The 16,578-nt window shown below is 40.2% G+C and overlaps 3 protein-coding genes across 7 annotated transcripts in view; 2 read left to right on the top strand and 1 right to left on the bottom strand.

Moving 5' to 3' along the window:
* The window catches only part of taok3a (TAO kinase 3a), a 61,992-nt gene extending 60,422 nt beyond the window's left edge, over positions 1-1,570 (top strand). For all 5 annotated transcript variants that reach the window (XM_029440805.1, XM_029440803.1, XM_029440804.1 and 2 more), the window contains one exon: positions 216-1,570. In XM_029440805.1, the coding sequence (XP_029296665.1) occupies positions 216-377 (162 nt within the window). In that variant the 3' untranslated portion in view covers positions 378-1,570. The remainder of the gene's footprint in view (positions 1-215) is intronic.
* An 836-nt stretch (positions 1,571-2,406) lies between these two features.
* pebp1 (phosphatidylethanolamine binding protein 1) lies at positions 2,407-4,376 on the bottom strand. The gene is made up of 4 exons (XM_029439815.1): positions 4,147-4,376; positions 3,727-3,836; positions 3,308-3,408; positions 2,407-2,851 (listed from the first exon to the last, which is right to left on the bottom strand). Exons 1-4 carry the CDS (start codon positions 4,279-4,281, stop codon positions 2,634-2,636), a joined length of 564 nt encoding a protein of 187 aa, XP_029295675.1. The 5' UTR covers positions 4,282-4,376; the 3' UTR covers positions 2,407-2,633.
* A 2,288-nt stretch (positions 4,377-6,664) lies between these two features.
* Positions 6,665-15,697, top strand: vsig10 (V-set and immunoglobulin domain containing 10). The gene is made up of 9 exons (XM_029439870.1): positions 6,665-6,960; positions 7,049-7,360; positions 8,743-9,048; positions 11,447-11,737; positions 13,026-13,310; positions 13,582-13,695; positions 13,896-13,908; positions 15,120-15,262; positions 15,361-15,697. The coding sequence occupies exons 1-9, from the start codon at positions 6,909-6,911 to the stop codon at positions 15,453-15,455; spliced, it is 1,611 nt and encodes a 536-aa protein (XP_029295730.1). The 5' UTR covers positions 6,665-6,908; the 3' UTR covers positions 15,456-15,697.
* Positions 15,698-16,578: the final 881 nt, after the last annotated feature.

Below are 16,578 nucleotides of genomic sequence, written 5' to 3'. Positions count from 1 at the left end.
TAGCCCAGTGTAGAAGTTTGCACCTCCAGCGGACAGAGGATGCCCCAAAGCTTTTTATCTGAGTACAAAACACAATAATGTACCTTTTGTTTTTTTAAACTAAAACTTTCAAACTTGAAGAAAAATTCCAACTAAACAACTGAAATATAAAATAAACTAATTAGAAACGTCTACTCGGGTATATTAACCCTGAATATCTTCTGGGTTTCCTGCAGATTGAGGAGGAGCTGGTTTCCATCCAGAAAGAGAGAACCGACCGCATCAAGCACCTGCTGGAGCGCCAGGAGCGTGAGACCGACAGCTTCGACATGGAGAGCATGCGGCTGGGCTTCGGCAACCTTGGCACCCTGGACCTTCCCAAGGACGACTACAGATGAGGGGCTGCTGTCCCTGCTGCCGCCGTCTCTCGCTGTCCCCGGGCGTCCGTCTGCCTCAGTACACCCCTCCTCTCCTTTTACCTGACAGTGCAGGTGTTCACTGCTGCTGACGCCCTCACTCAAACACAGACGCAGTAAAAACATAAAAACGGCTCCAGAATCAGCTCCAGTGTGGTTTCTGGGCCGGTCAGACAAAGTCGATGGCTGGTTTTAGTGCCCCCCCTCTCCCAAACTCACCTAAACTTCCTCCCCCTCCTTGCCTCTCATGGTGTCACATAATGACAAAAAAAATGCTGGATAACTTCCTGTAGTTGTCATGTTTTTTTGTAAGAATAATGATAACATAGTCACAGTGTTTCTTGTTTCTTGTGCAATGATGACACTTTTGTTGTGACTTAAAGTGGAAGACGAGAGAAGGAGGGAGAGAAAAATGAAGGCAGTTGGATGAGCGACAACGCTCCACAACCGTGCATTTTTAGAGGTGATTCATTTTTTGGTTAGTGTGGGGGTTTCTTTGGTCGGTGCAAAAAAATAAATCTCTTGAAGCGATAAATCTAACAGCCGTTGGTCTGCACTGCGTCTTTCAACGCTTTTTGGTATTTATTCATCAGGACATTTTTATGACAAATTTGAATAATTTGATACTTTGAGACACAAATATCGTGGACATACAGGTACGCGCATAATAAATGACGGGTGAATTTGATTACTGAGGGGAGGTGGAATCATGGTACTCAACATGTGAACTGACTTATTTCTCTGCACTGGCAGCCAATGTGAATAATAATACACGTGAACTCCAACTCCCAGCTAGCACAAAGGGCTTCATGGGGGGGCGGGGGGACTTGTACTTTGTGTATAGAAGGATTTATGGAGAGCTTTTACTTATTTTCATATTGTATTTTAATTGTCACTCGAATCAAAAAAGAATTTTTAAAAGGCGCTTTTTTCCCTCCCCCCTCCTCAGATAGTATTTGAGGTTCAGTCAGGTTCAGTCATGTATCAATGGGATTTATCTGATTATTTTTTCTTTTGCTTTACACAACTCCCAAGCTGTGTATTATCTTATCAACCGGACCAGTATGATGCTTTATTAGTGCATGCACTTTAATTTTTTTTCCCAGGTTAAAAGAAAGCATGAATCTGTCAGAGCTTTTAATTATATTTGTAAATAAAGTGCTCATCACACAATATAAGGGCGTGTTGTTATATATGTCCAATATTAAGTCCTCATATCATCATCAACAGCAGAAAACAAATGATAAAGTAGTAGCCTTGATTTAAATGTTTGACTGCAGAACATTTTGACCGCACATGGCGGCTGAAGGGCTCCACTCTGAGCTGAAAACACGGTTGGTCAACATTTCATCACTTGTACTGTGCAGAAGCTTTTCTGGCATGAAATCCAGCTGGAACTACTGTTTTGTATTGTAGGCCCGTCTCATTTTAAATTGTACTAGTGGTAAAAGTAAAGTGAAAACAAAATGTCTTCACTCTGATTATCAGGCGACTATATGACAAACCCTCTTCTCACATTGCAGAGCTGCTAAATAAAAGACCGCTGTTAGCGAGGACAAAGTCCACTATAGGTGTGTTCGATAAAGCCGAGCAAAGCTCATGGCATTAGTCCGGACTGCAGAGCTCTTACGTACCAAACATTCCTGGAAAGGAACATATAAAACATGTCTCTCACCTCAAGGTGGTTATGGACCAAACCACAACCCCTGGATAAAGGACATTTTTGGGAGTGAATACCCAGGAAATACATTTAGACCTCAGTTCCTCCAGTCCAAATGTATATTGTTCCTGCTCACTTTTTACAGTAAATTATGCACTTTCTGCAACAGAGTTGCCAAATGTAACCCACCTCCAATAACTCAATGCTCTTGGTTCTAATTATTTGGATATCGATGGAACACATTCCTCAAATTATGATAATTTATGATCATGACACTTTATACTATGATTAATACTAAATGCCAAATGGGTCTCAGAATCAATCAGAAAACATTTCATAAAACAACAACCATTTCAGTGTTTACCAGATTTATTGCAGAGTGCAGGTGACATTGAGATTATTATTATTTTTGGCACAGGGTCAGCAACAGTGGAGAAAAAATATATTATTCAGTGGCACAAACAAAATGCTTGGTTACTGTTTTGCTTTTTGGCTTCCTGCAAGAATGGTTATTTCCTACAGACCATCAGCCTCCGTGGGATTTCCTAGTGCAGAACTCTCGAGCCGAGTCTTTTCATTTATTTTCCGGCCAGCTGCTCGTACAGTTTGGGGACATAGTCGTCCCACTCGGCCTGGTAGCAGGTTCCTGCCACCGGGGCTCCCAGTTTATATTTCTGCCTGAAACTCTGGATCTTGAACTTGCCGCGGCCGTCTCCAGACCTGTTAGTGAGGATGGTCTCGGAGCAGGACAGACTGCCTGGCTGCTCATACACCAGCCACACGTACCTGTGGAGACCTGAGGGGGACAAAGACGGCAGTTTCTTATATGTTCTGTTACTGTTCTGCTGGAAAACAACATTAGATGATTGATGCCAGGCTACAGATACAGTTTAACATTAACTGCGGCGAAGGCTACAGATGTGCCAAACTCCAAACCGGTACCTACTAGCATCTAACAACATCCTGTTGACAATTTAATTTGTTTATCTTGACGTAGACTACGTGTATTCCCACGGACAGACAAATGTTAGAAAAATGTAATATTTTCAAGCTTTTCCGAAAATCTTCCCGACGACCTGAAACTGTGTAGAGGAACATTGTGTCTGGAACTTCACCCCAAATACAGGACATTTAGCAAAACATGGACACAAATCCATCGAATCATGCGTTACTCAAACAGCAGGTTTGACTGGTCTAACTGAAAACCATCTCTACACCTTAAAAGTGCTTTTTCTAAGCTTCATTCTCTTACCTGTGCCCTTGGGAGGACCAGAGCCCACATAGTCCGACAAGACGCAGCCAGAGGACACATCGTTCCCTTTCATGTTGACCACCAGAAAGTGGTGCCACTCCCTACAGTGAAAGGCAAAACAAGTTATTTATGATAATCTAAGACCTGGTGAATATTGCTTTTACACTTTCTTTCCTCTTTATCAACACACTAGCAAACCAGGGGCCCAGTAGAACTCTAGCACTTTCATTTGGAGCTCAAAACAAAATGTGTATAGTCGCTTGAAAAGTACTTCAATCCCAACCATTACTGGCATACTTTCACAATGTTGTTATTTTCGTTGTCACACAAATGACTGTGTTTTCGGACTGCAATGTTGCATCTTTTGTCATTGTTTAGTCATTTTACCATTGTTTGACAGGTTTGCTTATTCTTCTCACCCAAATTTGGGGTCTTTCCTGCTGGGAGCGTCAGGGTCGGTCAGGGACAAAGTGTACATCTTACTGGAGTCACATCCTTCCCACTCGATGCAGGTGGGTCTATTCTGCACCTGCAGGTGGAAATGATTAGTACCGGTGGGTCAATTTAACGTTTGGGGTCGTTGGATGCCTGAGCTCTGGCGCCCATTAGGGGGTTCGTCGTCTATTACAGCTGCAGACACGCTGGAGACATTATGTTACCCAATTCATTGTTTGCAAACAGGGCGAGACCAAATAATCAATTACATAGCTGTTAGTTCAAATAAATAATACGTTTTAGCATGATGATAGCAAAAGCTTTTAAGCTAACACCGCAACGTCTCTAAGTTAGCAATAGCTGATTTGTTAGCTTGGCTAGCCAACAATAGTTATCTGACTAACCTGTGTTGGCGTGAGCACTTTGCCGAGCTCGTCTACTTCCACAGACCCGTATTTAAGGGTCAGAGGCTGTGCAGGCTTCTCCTCGACCTCCGGCAGGGCAAGAGGCCCGCTCCACTGACTCAAATCTGCGGGCATTTTGACTTGTAACGATAGTCCGGTTGCAGGCGCTGCTGACTACTGCTTTCCCACTTGCATGCACACAAAACCTGCCAAAAGTGCTGCATTCAAGTACCATTAGGAGATATAGAAACTAGTGATTAATTTGCACTTTTAGGTAACAAGTTTAACCATCTGAATCAAATCATCTTAATTTTTTAATTTGAAATCCACCTTAAAGGAACTATGGTAGATGTTAATCATGTTCTGTAATTAAACCCCCCTGCTGTGGCGTTAATAACACCTGATAGTTTTGATGTAAATTCTTACTGGCAGATCATTACCACGTTTGTTGTCCGTTTTCACTGAAATAGTGATATATTAGTAGTGATGTGGTGACTTTCCTTCGTCAACTTAAGTGGCGGAGTAAATTCACTAAATGATGCTTCTTGTGGTCAGTACTGTCTACGTGGTGAGTTATATTTCTCCGAGCAATCTCACTACATGTGAACGGTACACGCAGCACTAGCTCTACGCGACCGCCAGAGGGCGCTGTCACGTCTCTGACACGTGAATTGTGATTTGCTGACATTTCTGTCAATCACATCACTGACTTGAGCTCGTCCCTCCTCCAGCGCACATGCTCCATTAACACACTTTCTGTTTCCACACATCCCATTTTTAGAAACGTCAGAGAATTGTTTAATTAATTAGGTAAATTGACGAATATCTTTTACATGTCAAAGCAGAGGAATGTGTAATATTTTCTCTTAAGATGTAATAGTATTCCGCTAAGGGGTCTGTGGTCATCAATATAGCAGTTTATAGCAGCCAGTTGTATTACATGAATGGTGCCTATTATGTCCTTTATGGCATAGGTTCAGATTTGAATGCAACAGATCTCGAAACACTTACATGAAACACAGATTTTGATTTTGTTGAATGTGGATTTAGAGTATTAAGTGGCCTAACCCAAATTAAATGAACAGTCATCCCATAGTAAATGAAATTACACTTACATTAAGTTTCAGTTTCTGACAGTTATGGATCTGAATTGCATGTAAACACTCAGCCTCCAAACTCCCTAATTGCAAATACACAGTTTAGTTAACTATTTATTTACAAAATCATGTCATGTAACTGCTAAATTTGACTTCCCTGGATGACTTCGTTATTCAAAAAACATGTCATACATGTGTTATCCATGTATTTTATAATAATTACAGGTTTATACAATGAATATAACAAAAACTGTGTCACACCATTACCCACAGTATGACAATAGAATCCCTAGTGCAATAATCCAGGGCAGCTTTTCAATTAAGGGACCTGTTCAAAGTCAGAGGAAATGCAGAGCATCACAGAAACATCACAGTGACATCAGGTGATGTCATCAGCTTCATCAAACAGATAGAACCTAATTCACCACTTTATCCATTTAGCTAAACCTGTCAAAACTTTCGACAAATGTGATGAATTTGGGAAGTTTTCCTAGCAATACCTAATAGTGATAATGTAACTTTGTGACTGGTCAATTCAAATGTATAGTTGTGTACATGATTTATAGTTAAGCCACTAAAGATTGCCAAAACTACGGCTACTGTCCTGTAACAACATCTTACAATCTGTTAAAACCCATGTTCAACACTTACGTACTCTCGGTCAACAATATCATTGTATCTAAACTTCTGTTCTGCCCTGTAGGTTTTTGTCTTTTTTGGTAAATATTTGAACATCCTCAATTTTCTGGCAACTGAGCCAAAATCAAAAGCTCAAGAGAAGCTACTAAATGGACCTTATGGTAACATGTTTCCTCAACTGCTGTTGAGGAAACATGTTACCATAACCTGTACAGATCTGTAAAAGAAAGGTTGTTAATATCCTGAAATGTAATAACACCGCTGATATAATAATTATAAATAGTATTGCAGTGTACCTTAATCTGTCTTAATATTAGCTTGATGATGGGGCTGGGCAATATATCGATATTATATTGCCCACTATATTGATAGTGATATGAGACTAGATATTGTCTCAGATTTTGGAAATCCTAATATCGCATTAGTGTCTTTTCATGGTTTTAAAGGCAACATTAAAGTAAAATTATGTAATTTTCCGAATTTACCAGACTGTGCTAGCTGTTCTATTATTTTGCTGTACCCACTTAGTCATTCACATTACTGATTATTATTTATCAAAACATCTCATTGTATAAATGTGTTGTGATAGCATCAATAGTTAACCCTACAATATCGTTGCAATATCGATATTGAAGTATTTGGTAAAAAATATTGTGATATTTGATTATCTCCAAATCACCCAGCCCTACGTATCAATATCATTTGGACCTGCATGATGATGTTACTGTAGCTTTAACAAGGTGAGGTCAGGGTGTGGTTTATTCGTGCCAAAGTTTCCGGATCAGCATACTCTAGTAAACAAAGCACGTCCGCCAAGTCTGCATCTGAGAGAGAAGTCGCACCATGTCACACTGCTCACCTCTGTAGTGTGCGAGCTGTGGTTTATAATGGGCGGGCTGGGGTCCACTGTGTCGCTGTGTGTTAACAGGCAGGCTCACACAGGTGGACTAGTCAGACAGGTTTGGACTGGAAGCGCTTTTGTTCACTTTTTTTTTTAAAGGCAATGTAGGCTTTTGGAGAGTTACCATGAAGATAGTTGCAACTGTAGCGCTTCTACACCTGTGTTTATGTCTGACAGGTGAGTTTTTAACGTGAGCACGCAGCCACAGGTGGGTCTGTAAATGCACCTTACATTGTTTTCTTGTTTCTCTCTCTTCTTGTCAAAGCGGCAGTTTCGGGTAGTGACACGACCGAAACGGCCCTGACAGTCGCACCGGGCGATATCGCGCTACTTCCGTGTTACACCGTCGGTAATGTAACACCGACTTTAACGACATGGATGAAAAACGGACGAGAAGTCGTTAGAAGTGGCACTTCTTTGCTGAGCCCTTCACCCGCCGGACAGCGCCTCACGGTGCTGCACGATGGAAGTCTGAACTTCCGGGGGGTGATACCTGGAGATGAGGGCACCTACCTGTGCAGCTCCACGCTGCCGGGCAACAACACCTTTCACGCACGTGTCCTGCTGCAAGTAACCCGTAAGTGAAATGCTCATAATGTCCAGCCACGAGAGCAGTATGAAGATCTGGGCAGATTCCACTTTACTAGAGGTCATTGAAGCAGCTTTTCTAGTAAGCACAAACTGGTTCTTCAACATCTCAGACGGTCACATGGAGACAGGTGGCTACTGTGATGACAGTGTGCAGTACACGAACAGAAAACAATACTTCAACTGACAATATTTTTATTTTTATTAATGATTAAGTTTAGAGTAAACAATATTTTAATAATCAATTAAAGGTAACATGGTTTTTTTATATAATAAAAAAATATTTATTTTGTTTTTAATCAAACATGCCGAACATTACCCAGTGGTTTGATGTGGCTAAGTTTTTTTACTTAAGTAACATTTTGAGGTATTTTTACTTTATACTTTTCACTCCACTACATTTATTTTTACAGATAGTTCCTAGCCACTTTGCCCACTTAGATTATTAATATAAAATATAAATAAACAAATATATTATGATGTATTATTATAGGTTAAGCTAACTAGCATTATATAAAGTACTTAACAAATAATGCACAGATGAATCTAGACTTGAAATAATTTTTATATGAAACTCTAATGTAGCCATTAAATTGTAATCAAAAAGAGTAACACAATTCTGATCACATTTTCAATCAGATCAAAGCCTAAAAACATTCAGTCAACAATTATGCAGAGAAGAACAGCATTCAGTATTTTTATTATTAATAAGGATTAAACGGTTATCACAATTGTTGTAGTGGAAAAGGGCCATTAGCTGTAGTTGGTCAATTATTGTGCTTTTTGATAAAGTTTTTTAAATTTGAATTATTGTATTAATTGTGTTGTATTTGCAGTACGTCTTATGTTGATTTAATTCACTATCTTATAAAACAATTACAAAAAGCCCTCTTCGAGTGGTTTGAAAACTGCATTGTTTACAGAAGCTGACATCATGTTTTGGGTATTTGAAGTAGGGGTGTCGCGATATACAGGTATTGACGATGACTGACTAAATGTTTTTTAATATTGATATCATGTTAATAATACACGTATGATAATATCGTGTGAATAAATCCAGCACCTCTTAAATCATTTCTATTTCTTTCCGTTCTCGCTTTGTCTCCGTCCCCCAAAGGCCCACAATGAGTGTTTTACCCAAAGAAAAGCACGAAGTTAAAAATGAATTTGGCTAATTTAAAAGCATTATTTATTTTCTATACATATTGTGGTAATGTAGTTATTGTCAGTTATTTTGGCCACGATAATCGTGTAGTGTAATTTACTCACAAAACACTAAGAGTAGTAAGACATCTAATCAAATCATTTACCCAGATAAGTGACATTACAAATTTACTCATGAGAACAATGAACTGCTTGTGCTCCTTTCAGATGGTCCAGAGAACGTATCTGCGTCCATCAGTCCAGCCACTGCCCTGTCCAACGGGACGCTCATCGTCTGCCGGGGTTCCAGCGTCTCCTTTAACTGTTCCGGCTCCTCCTACCCCTCTCAGCAGCTGACCTGGGCCTTCAGAGGAGCTTCGTTCAGCAACGAGTCGCTGGTTTCAACCTCAGGATCCTGGCTGGACTTCAGGATAGAAAACATTCAGCCCAGCGCTCAGGGAGTTTACAGCTGCAGAGCAAACAACACCGTCTCTCTTCAGACAGTCAATACGAGCACACAGCTGCTAGTATACTGTAAGTACCATGAGCAGAATACCCAGAATACCCTTCTCTGACTACAGGTCTGATGTCAAAGTATTACTTTTATGGTTATTTTTCATTCATTGGGTTGCACTTTAGAGGGGAAGCTGGACATGAGTCAGCCTTGATTTTATAATGCCACAAGTTTTAAGAGTTTTAAGAGCCACAAGAGTCCAGAGACAATGCTGCGCTGACCCTCACGAGCAGGCAAACGGGTAATGATCCTTCCGCAGGTTCACCTACGGAACCCTTGTTACGTAACACATAGCAATATAAATTGTGATGTACTGTATGTTCTATATTATAGAGCAACATTTTGTTTTGAAAGTTTCAGTACTGGTGCCCCCATATGAAACCTGAGTCGACCAAAAAGATACTTCTGTCAGTCCCTTAGTTTGAGAAATGTAAACATGTGTTTCTGTGAAACACTTGTCAGTGCATCAATAGTGTCAAAACACAAGCAACTGTACACGAAAAACAAAAGTTAGGTTTTTTTGATTGTGAAATATCTGATCAAACAAATGTGTGTGTGTGTGTGTGTGTGTGTGTGTGTGTGTGTGTGTGTGTGTGTGTGTGTGTGTGTGTGTGTGTGTGTGTGTGTGCATTAAAAGAGGATTCAAAATCCTCTTAGTGTGACGGTTATTAACATTAATCGTCTCTCCGTGTTGGGTCCTTGAATTCGAGGGAATTGGGTGTGTTGTTAAGGCTTTATTATTTGACGTGTTCTTGCTGCTATCTCCAGAGACAACATATCAAGTTTGAGTTAAGCCACCATAAAAAACACAGCAAGATCAAAAATAGGCAATTAATTACAGTGTTGTAGGTTTACAGTCATTTCGATCACTTTGTAGAGAAGTTTTCACTTTGACATTACGTGGCCTTTTCTGTTAGTCATCGTCAGAAAAGTCACATTACATCCACTTTGATTCAATGTTGTTAAGCAATAAAACAATGTAAAGCAATGGTTTAAAGGTGCACTGTGTGTAATGCTAGTAATCCATATGTAGAGGCTTATGGCCTACCTTGCACCTAGTGCACAACAAATGGGTAGACATTAAATAAACGGAAGTAAACTCTTACTGTACTTCTTTTGGAGAAAATAATAGAGGGGAAATCCAGTGGAGGGGAAACGGAAATGTTTAGATGGGCAGGAAAAAGCTGAGTCATCATCCAATAGCTACTGAGACCAAGTTAAAGTCAAAAGAGGTCGAGATGCACTCAAATGTTGCCAGATTGACATGACTATGTCAAGTAAATAAAACAATTTACTATGATGTTACAATAATGTCATCTGTGTGGCCTCTGTTACGAAAATAACAGTTATATCTGCAGGGTCAGGAGGTAAACTCGTGATACATTGAACTAAACTCCTGATTGCTCAACACTGGAGCCTTTCCTGTGTTATTGCTGAAATACTCTACACGAAATCATACTCCTATCTAAAACTAAAACACGTCTGTTTGCTTGTAGATAAAGCACAGCCCTCTGGTTACACATTTCATAGATTAGGTAGCACTTTATTTTGAAGGTCCAATAGGTCCAAACATCTCACTTTATTTTGAAGGACTAATATGTACATTTATACTTTGGTAAAGTAAGTCAGTCAGTGCTCAGCAATTAAGCTTACATGCAGAAGTATGTCTACAGGCACTAACACAGTACAACGTCCTGTATGTGCAGAATAAAGTTTTCAATAATTAATGATTAATAAATCAATGTTTACTTGGCTTTATATTGAGCAGACCTTTCAAGGAAATTCTGCTGGAAATCAATAACTTCTGACTAATTTAACTCAAACTATTTGTCTCTGTGTGTTCTAATAACTATTACCAAATTATAACTGCTAAGCAGAAATGAAAAATAACTGGGACCCACTACCCTTTCTGGAAGGAGTATGGATCAGCACTGGTGGACCATGCCCATATATTTTGGTGTTTTCCATTTATTCATCCTTTGTAGGAGATGTAGGGAAGTTTAATGTCAGGATGAGAATCGGCTTTATTAGCCAAGACTGTGTTCACATATAAGGAATTTGACTCTGGTTTTCAGTTGCTCTCAATGTACAAACTGCTAAAAAAAAGTACTTTGTGTCTACTCTAAGGATCTACATGGCTGCAAGTAAAACAATACATAAAATGTAATTACCAAATGCTTGCTTCAAAGATGCACCCCTTCTATGTACCTTGTAATAAAGATGATGATATCCTTAGACTACTAAACCGAGGGTGAAACACAAACAAACAATGGGATTGTTACTTTCAGGAAACTGATTTTCTTTCCTTATTTATTCTAAATGTTTCAATGCTTAAGAGTGACTGTGTCTAAAAACCAGTGTAATGAATGTCGCTTTCTGTGGTTCTTGTCAATTTGTTGATGTTTTTGTCCTGACTAGACGTCCCAGACAGACACCCTGAGTGTATGTGGGCACAGGCACAGGACCCGTCCCACATCCAGTTCAACTGCACCTGGTTAGGAGCGTACCCCACCCCAACGCTACGCTGGGGGGAAGACCAGGGAGACCAAGGAGCCCTCTGGAAAGGACACGTTTTAGCATCGGAGGTGACAGAGAGCCTGTCTGTGACGCTGAACCGCTCAATGCTGTCCGACGGGCAGACGGTGAGGTGCATGGCCCAGCATCAAGCGCTCACTCCGGGAAAAGAGAAGTCGTGTTCGTTCACCCTCAGTAAGCATGTTGTGGTGAAATGAGCCTCTTAACAATCCTGAGAAGTGCAAGTGCTGAATCTTTTATGTGCTTTCCACTTTAGAGCCACACTGACACTCTTCAGTGAGGTTGTTGACTATGTTCACTTGCTCTCAGTATTCTTCACATTGGCCTTACTTTAATTTAAAGGGTCAGTTTGAGTTTTATTATTTGAGGTTTTGAGGGATCTGTCTCTGAGCTTTTGGCTTCCACACCAGCACCATTTAGGAGAACATGTATTTGTTTTTGGGGCTCACATTATTGAAAACAAACATTTACCAGGGGCACTTTAGTATTTAGCCATGCAGATAGTTTATAACATTGTGGTTAACTTGGGTTTCTCTGCTGAGGCTTTGAAATATCTTAAACCTCCACCCCGGTGCAATTGAGGTCAATAGGATTTTGTTTCCAGCATGCAAAACATTGAAAAAATTCTTCTAAAACATCTCTCCCCACTAAAATGTCGCTGTTACTCCACAGAACTCACCGGTTTCATAGAGACTATTTATTCTGTGAAAACTGTTCACAGCTCAGGTCTGTGAACTATCCACACAGTAACTGGCACTCTTTCTGGGAAGAGACATTCTTCCTTGATTTTAAAGCATAGTTTTCCAATGCTGCAAACAACAAACTACTAATATTTTTAATATAATAACATCTACTGAAATGGGATGGAGCTTCAAAGCTGACAAGTCCATGCAAATCCTAATGTTATAAACTGTTCAAGATTTCTACCAAAGATATTGTCCCTGTAAGACCAAAAGCATCTGCATGACTAACTACCACCAACGTATATCCCCACAGTGCTCTGCTTACTCTATCAACTTGAGTCTACCATCAAGATTAAGGTGTTCAAAAAGCTCCCTGTTTAATTCTCATAATTGATATTCTCATAATAAGTTTACTTTAGATTTTAAGTACTGCTGCAGTTACAAAACACAGGCAGAGAGACAGAGTTGGTAGCATGCCCATGAGGACACAGCGCTGCATGCAGGACAGTGACAGTGAGTGAGTCACTCAGTAGTGTAGAGGTTATCGTCACAGGACGGGATTGCGCAAACAATGAGGTGACTCAAAAGTGTGTGACAGTTTATTAGTTTGCATTAGCTCGTCTGCATTCTTTTATGTTTATGAAGCCTCGTAGAAGATGTGCGTCCTTGTCAAATAAGATGAGGGGTTTGAATCCTACTGGGACCAAGTAGGATACAATGTGAACCCTTATTGTAGTGAGAGAAAACATGTTTCAAAAATGTTTGTCCCTCTCTCCCAGAACCTCCGTATCCTGATGGCGAGCCGCTGGTCACAGCGTTGGAGGCGACCAGCACTACTCTAACCTGCACTGAGGCCGTGTCCATCCCCCCTGCAGACACCACGTGGAGAAAGGGCCTCCAGCAGGAGGACATTGTTCCCGGATCCAAGTACGTCCTGACTGAGGAAGGCCCCGTCCTCAAGCTGACCATACACAACATCAGCAAGGACGACGAAGGCGTGTACTTCTGCCGCAGCGAGAACCCCCTCGCCATCCGCGAGCTGGAAGTCTACCTCACTGTGAAGAGTGAGTTTGGGGATGAGAGGAAGGGCTTGGGCTGCAAGATGGTCAATAATTTCAATTGGCATGTTATTGCATTTTTCTAAATGGATTAATTTTAGAACATGTAAACAAATGAAAGCTTTAACGTCAGAGGAAGTGACACACAGTTCCTACTACAACAATGAGCCAGTCACTGCAGGTGTCGACTCCACCTTTTTGGAATGCTGATAAACCTGCTGCTGCTCCTTTTTATCGCTTCATAATCCTCTCCCTTCGCCTTCTTTTGTCTCAACAGGCTCCTCAGAATACACAGGAGCGATCATCGGCGTCTTTATAGCTGCACTGATCGTTGGATCAGCCGCAATCGTAGCCAAAACTGTTTTCTCCAGCCGACACCGGATTTGCCTGGGTAACTGGTCTTATCTTTGCAACATAAGAAGATGCATGTAACGAACGACTCTGCCCAACTTAACCCACGGCATGATCCTTCTTTGCACATGTTACAATCTCATATACTGCATCTGTAATGTTGTTTATGAGAACACAAGTATAAACCCTAAAAATCCACGGGTACTAACTTCACAATTTCTGTTCATGTTTTTGTTCCAGGAGATGGCTTTGGGTGAGTATCTCACGTTTACTTCTCTAATACGCACTGCATGCTTATTTTAGTCGACCAATCCATTCAATTATTTGTAATGGATTATGCACTGTAATCGGGGTTTGTCTTGTTTAGTAGTTTGTTCTAATTGTTCAGTAGTTTATGTTTCTTAATCCTGGCCGTAGTGCAGACGTTCTCATGTCATATTACAACACAACCAGTGACGCTAAAATTTAAATTAATTAGAGTTGTTGCAACAGTAAACTCAGATCTCTGTATCAAGCAGCCTGAGCTGCTCAGTGTTCAGTAATCACACTGGTATACCTCCATCCAAAAAGAAGCAGAAGTACCTGCACTTATTGTGGTCTCAATAGACCAGAATGCAATGCAGCTGCAAGGCGTGTTGTGTTAAAGGATTACCGTTCACGCCATGAGTTCGAGCCTGACCTAAAATGTTTTTCAGCTTTCTTTCTCTTTTTCTTTTGCATATCTATTTGTGGTTAAACCTCGGTATTTCTGCACAGATAAAGATAAGGTTACACTAATATTATTACTATTATACTATTTGTAGAATTAGGTTTCAGTGGTGGCTGCGTAGGATTGTTTCCCACTCGTCTAAAACAGTTATTGGAAATGTTTGGATCAAAGTCCAGAAGTCTAAATGTAGTGATAAAAGACAGATGTAATCTTTTCCAAAATTCATCCTTTACCATGTTTTTATCTTACGGAAGATTCTGCCTCTATCCATATTTGTAGTTGTTTAGTTAATCACAGACAACCTTTTCACTGCGGTCAAAAAACAGTTTTCTCTCCGCACACAAAGAGAGGCACGCAGCTAAATACCCTGTATTTAGGGTGAAGTCATAAAATATAATGACAGACATTCAAAGCTTCATTTGAAAACCTCAATAGAAGCTTTGAATGTACAAAACAAAAAGTAGACAGACATTTGGTTTAGCTTTTAAATATAGTACATGGAGCGAGCGGTGAGCCATTTGAGTGGAGGGAGGCGAAATCTGAGTTAAGCGGCGCAATATTTTGAGCGAGGAGCGGAAATTCTCACCTGCTCCACTTCCAATTTGGATAAAGATGTTGACAAAATAACTCTGTGAATGTATTCACCAACAAAGATTTGATGATATGCAGCCGTGTACAAAGAGGCTCAGGTATTTATTATCATACAGTTCGTGACCTGCACATGCACATGTCATCGTGATATTTCTTCACTTTAGGCACATAGAGGTGGACAGAGGAGATGTGCTGAGTCTGGTGGAGTCAGACGACGAACAGATGTTTCAAGATACTGTTCCCCGGCTGCCTCCGTTAACCAACGGACACCACACAACGCTCGTCCAGATACATCAAATCCCGTCGAGTATGACCTCATCGTGGCAGTTTACATTGATTGTATGGTTTGTTAATGAAGTGTAAAAATGTTTGGTCATGTAAAAATGTCCCCCGTTTTTCTTTAAGGTGATCATGAGGATGCAGAAACGGCTGACAGGAGCCCGCAGCAGCAGGACGATACCGTACAGATAGAAGAGCCAGTGGATCTTGTAACATTTTAGGTATCGGGTGTTTTTCGATACGTGTTTTATTCTAGGTAAACACCATTTACTCCCGTGGACAATGTGAACAGAATCAGTGGAAAAATCATCTATTTTAATTTGTTATTTTTGTAAACAGGGTTTTGAATTTTTGTAAACTTATTTCTATGATTGATTCCTTCGTACAGCATTTTGAATATGTTGCTCTGATATTGATATTCATGCAGTAAATGAAGCATCACAAAATGTGATGTGACAAAGACTTTGCTCCTTCTTCATTGATTTACATCCATCCCCACGCTGTGTCGTACACAGCATTTACAGATGAACTGTGACCATCCCGCTCTGGAATAGAAATCTAGACTGGAACCATTTAAAAGATGTGGTGGAGTCAGTTTGTCAGTCGTCTTATGTTAGTGGGATGCAGTCGAGGGTACAAACAACCGGAACTCAGGATTTCTCGCCTTCTTGAAAACACTTAAACCAGCCAAGTTCACATGAGACCTGGGACGATGGTGAGAGGGGTATATTGCTAGATCTTTGATTCAGTATTTCAATATTGGTAGTATAACAACATTTTGTTCAAGACTTTGTTCTTTATAAATATTGAAACCATGATCTGAGAATAAAGCTACTGGCAATCTGCATATAGAAATGGAGTCATACACTCTGCTAGCACAGTATAAGAAGTTAAGAAAATAGTGTTGCTTAACAGTAACAGTCTTTAACCTCCTGAGTTGCAAACTCCTTTAAATATCCCTTTGGGTAGTTGAATAGAGCTGGTATTATTAAACAAGGAATCACTACGGTGAATAAAACTTTAATCAAAGTAGATTATTCTTTTTAAAGTGAAGTATGCATTTTAGTGGCTGCACTCATCAAATGGAAATATTCTATATCAATGTACATTTCTTTGTATAGCACATTTACTAATACACATGCACATCACTAATATAGCGCATTAGGGCACTGAACAGGCATAACACGTTAAAATGCTACTTAAAAGGATAAATAAAAACGTTTTAAAATGAATGAAAACATAACATAAATACAATATAGGTCTAATGTTCAGTTGAAGGCAGTGTCGATAATCCTCTTTTAAATCTGGTTGTAAAGGTAGGGGCGTGAGAGAAGAGCATTACAG

This window comes from Cottoperca gobio, chromosome 9, assembly GCF_900634415.1.
Source record: "Cottoperca gobio chromosome 9, fCotGob3.1, whole genome shotgun sequence".
Classification (NCBI taxonomy): Eukaryota; Metazoa; Chordata; class Actinopteri; order Perciformes; family Bovichtidae; genus Cottoperca; species Cottoperca gobio.
Note: the sequence above shows the minus strand (reverse complement) of the source record. Positions and strands in the feature narration are given on the sequence as shown.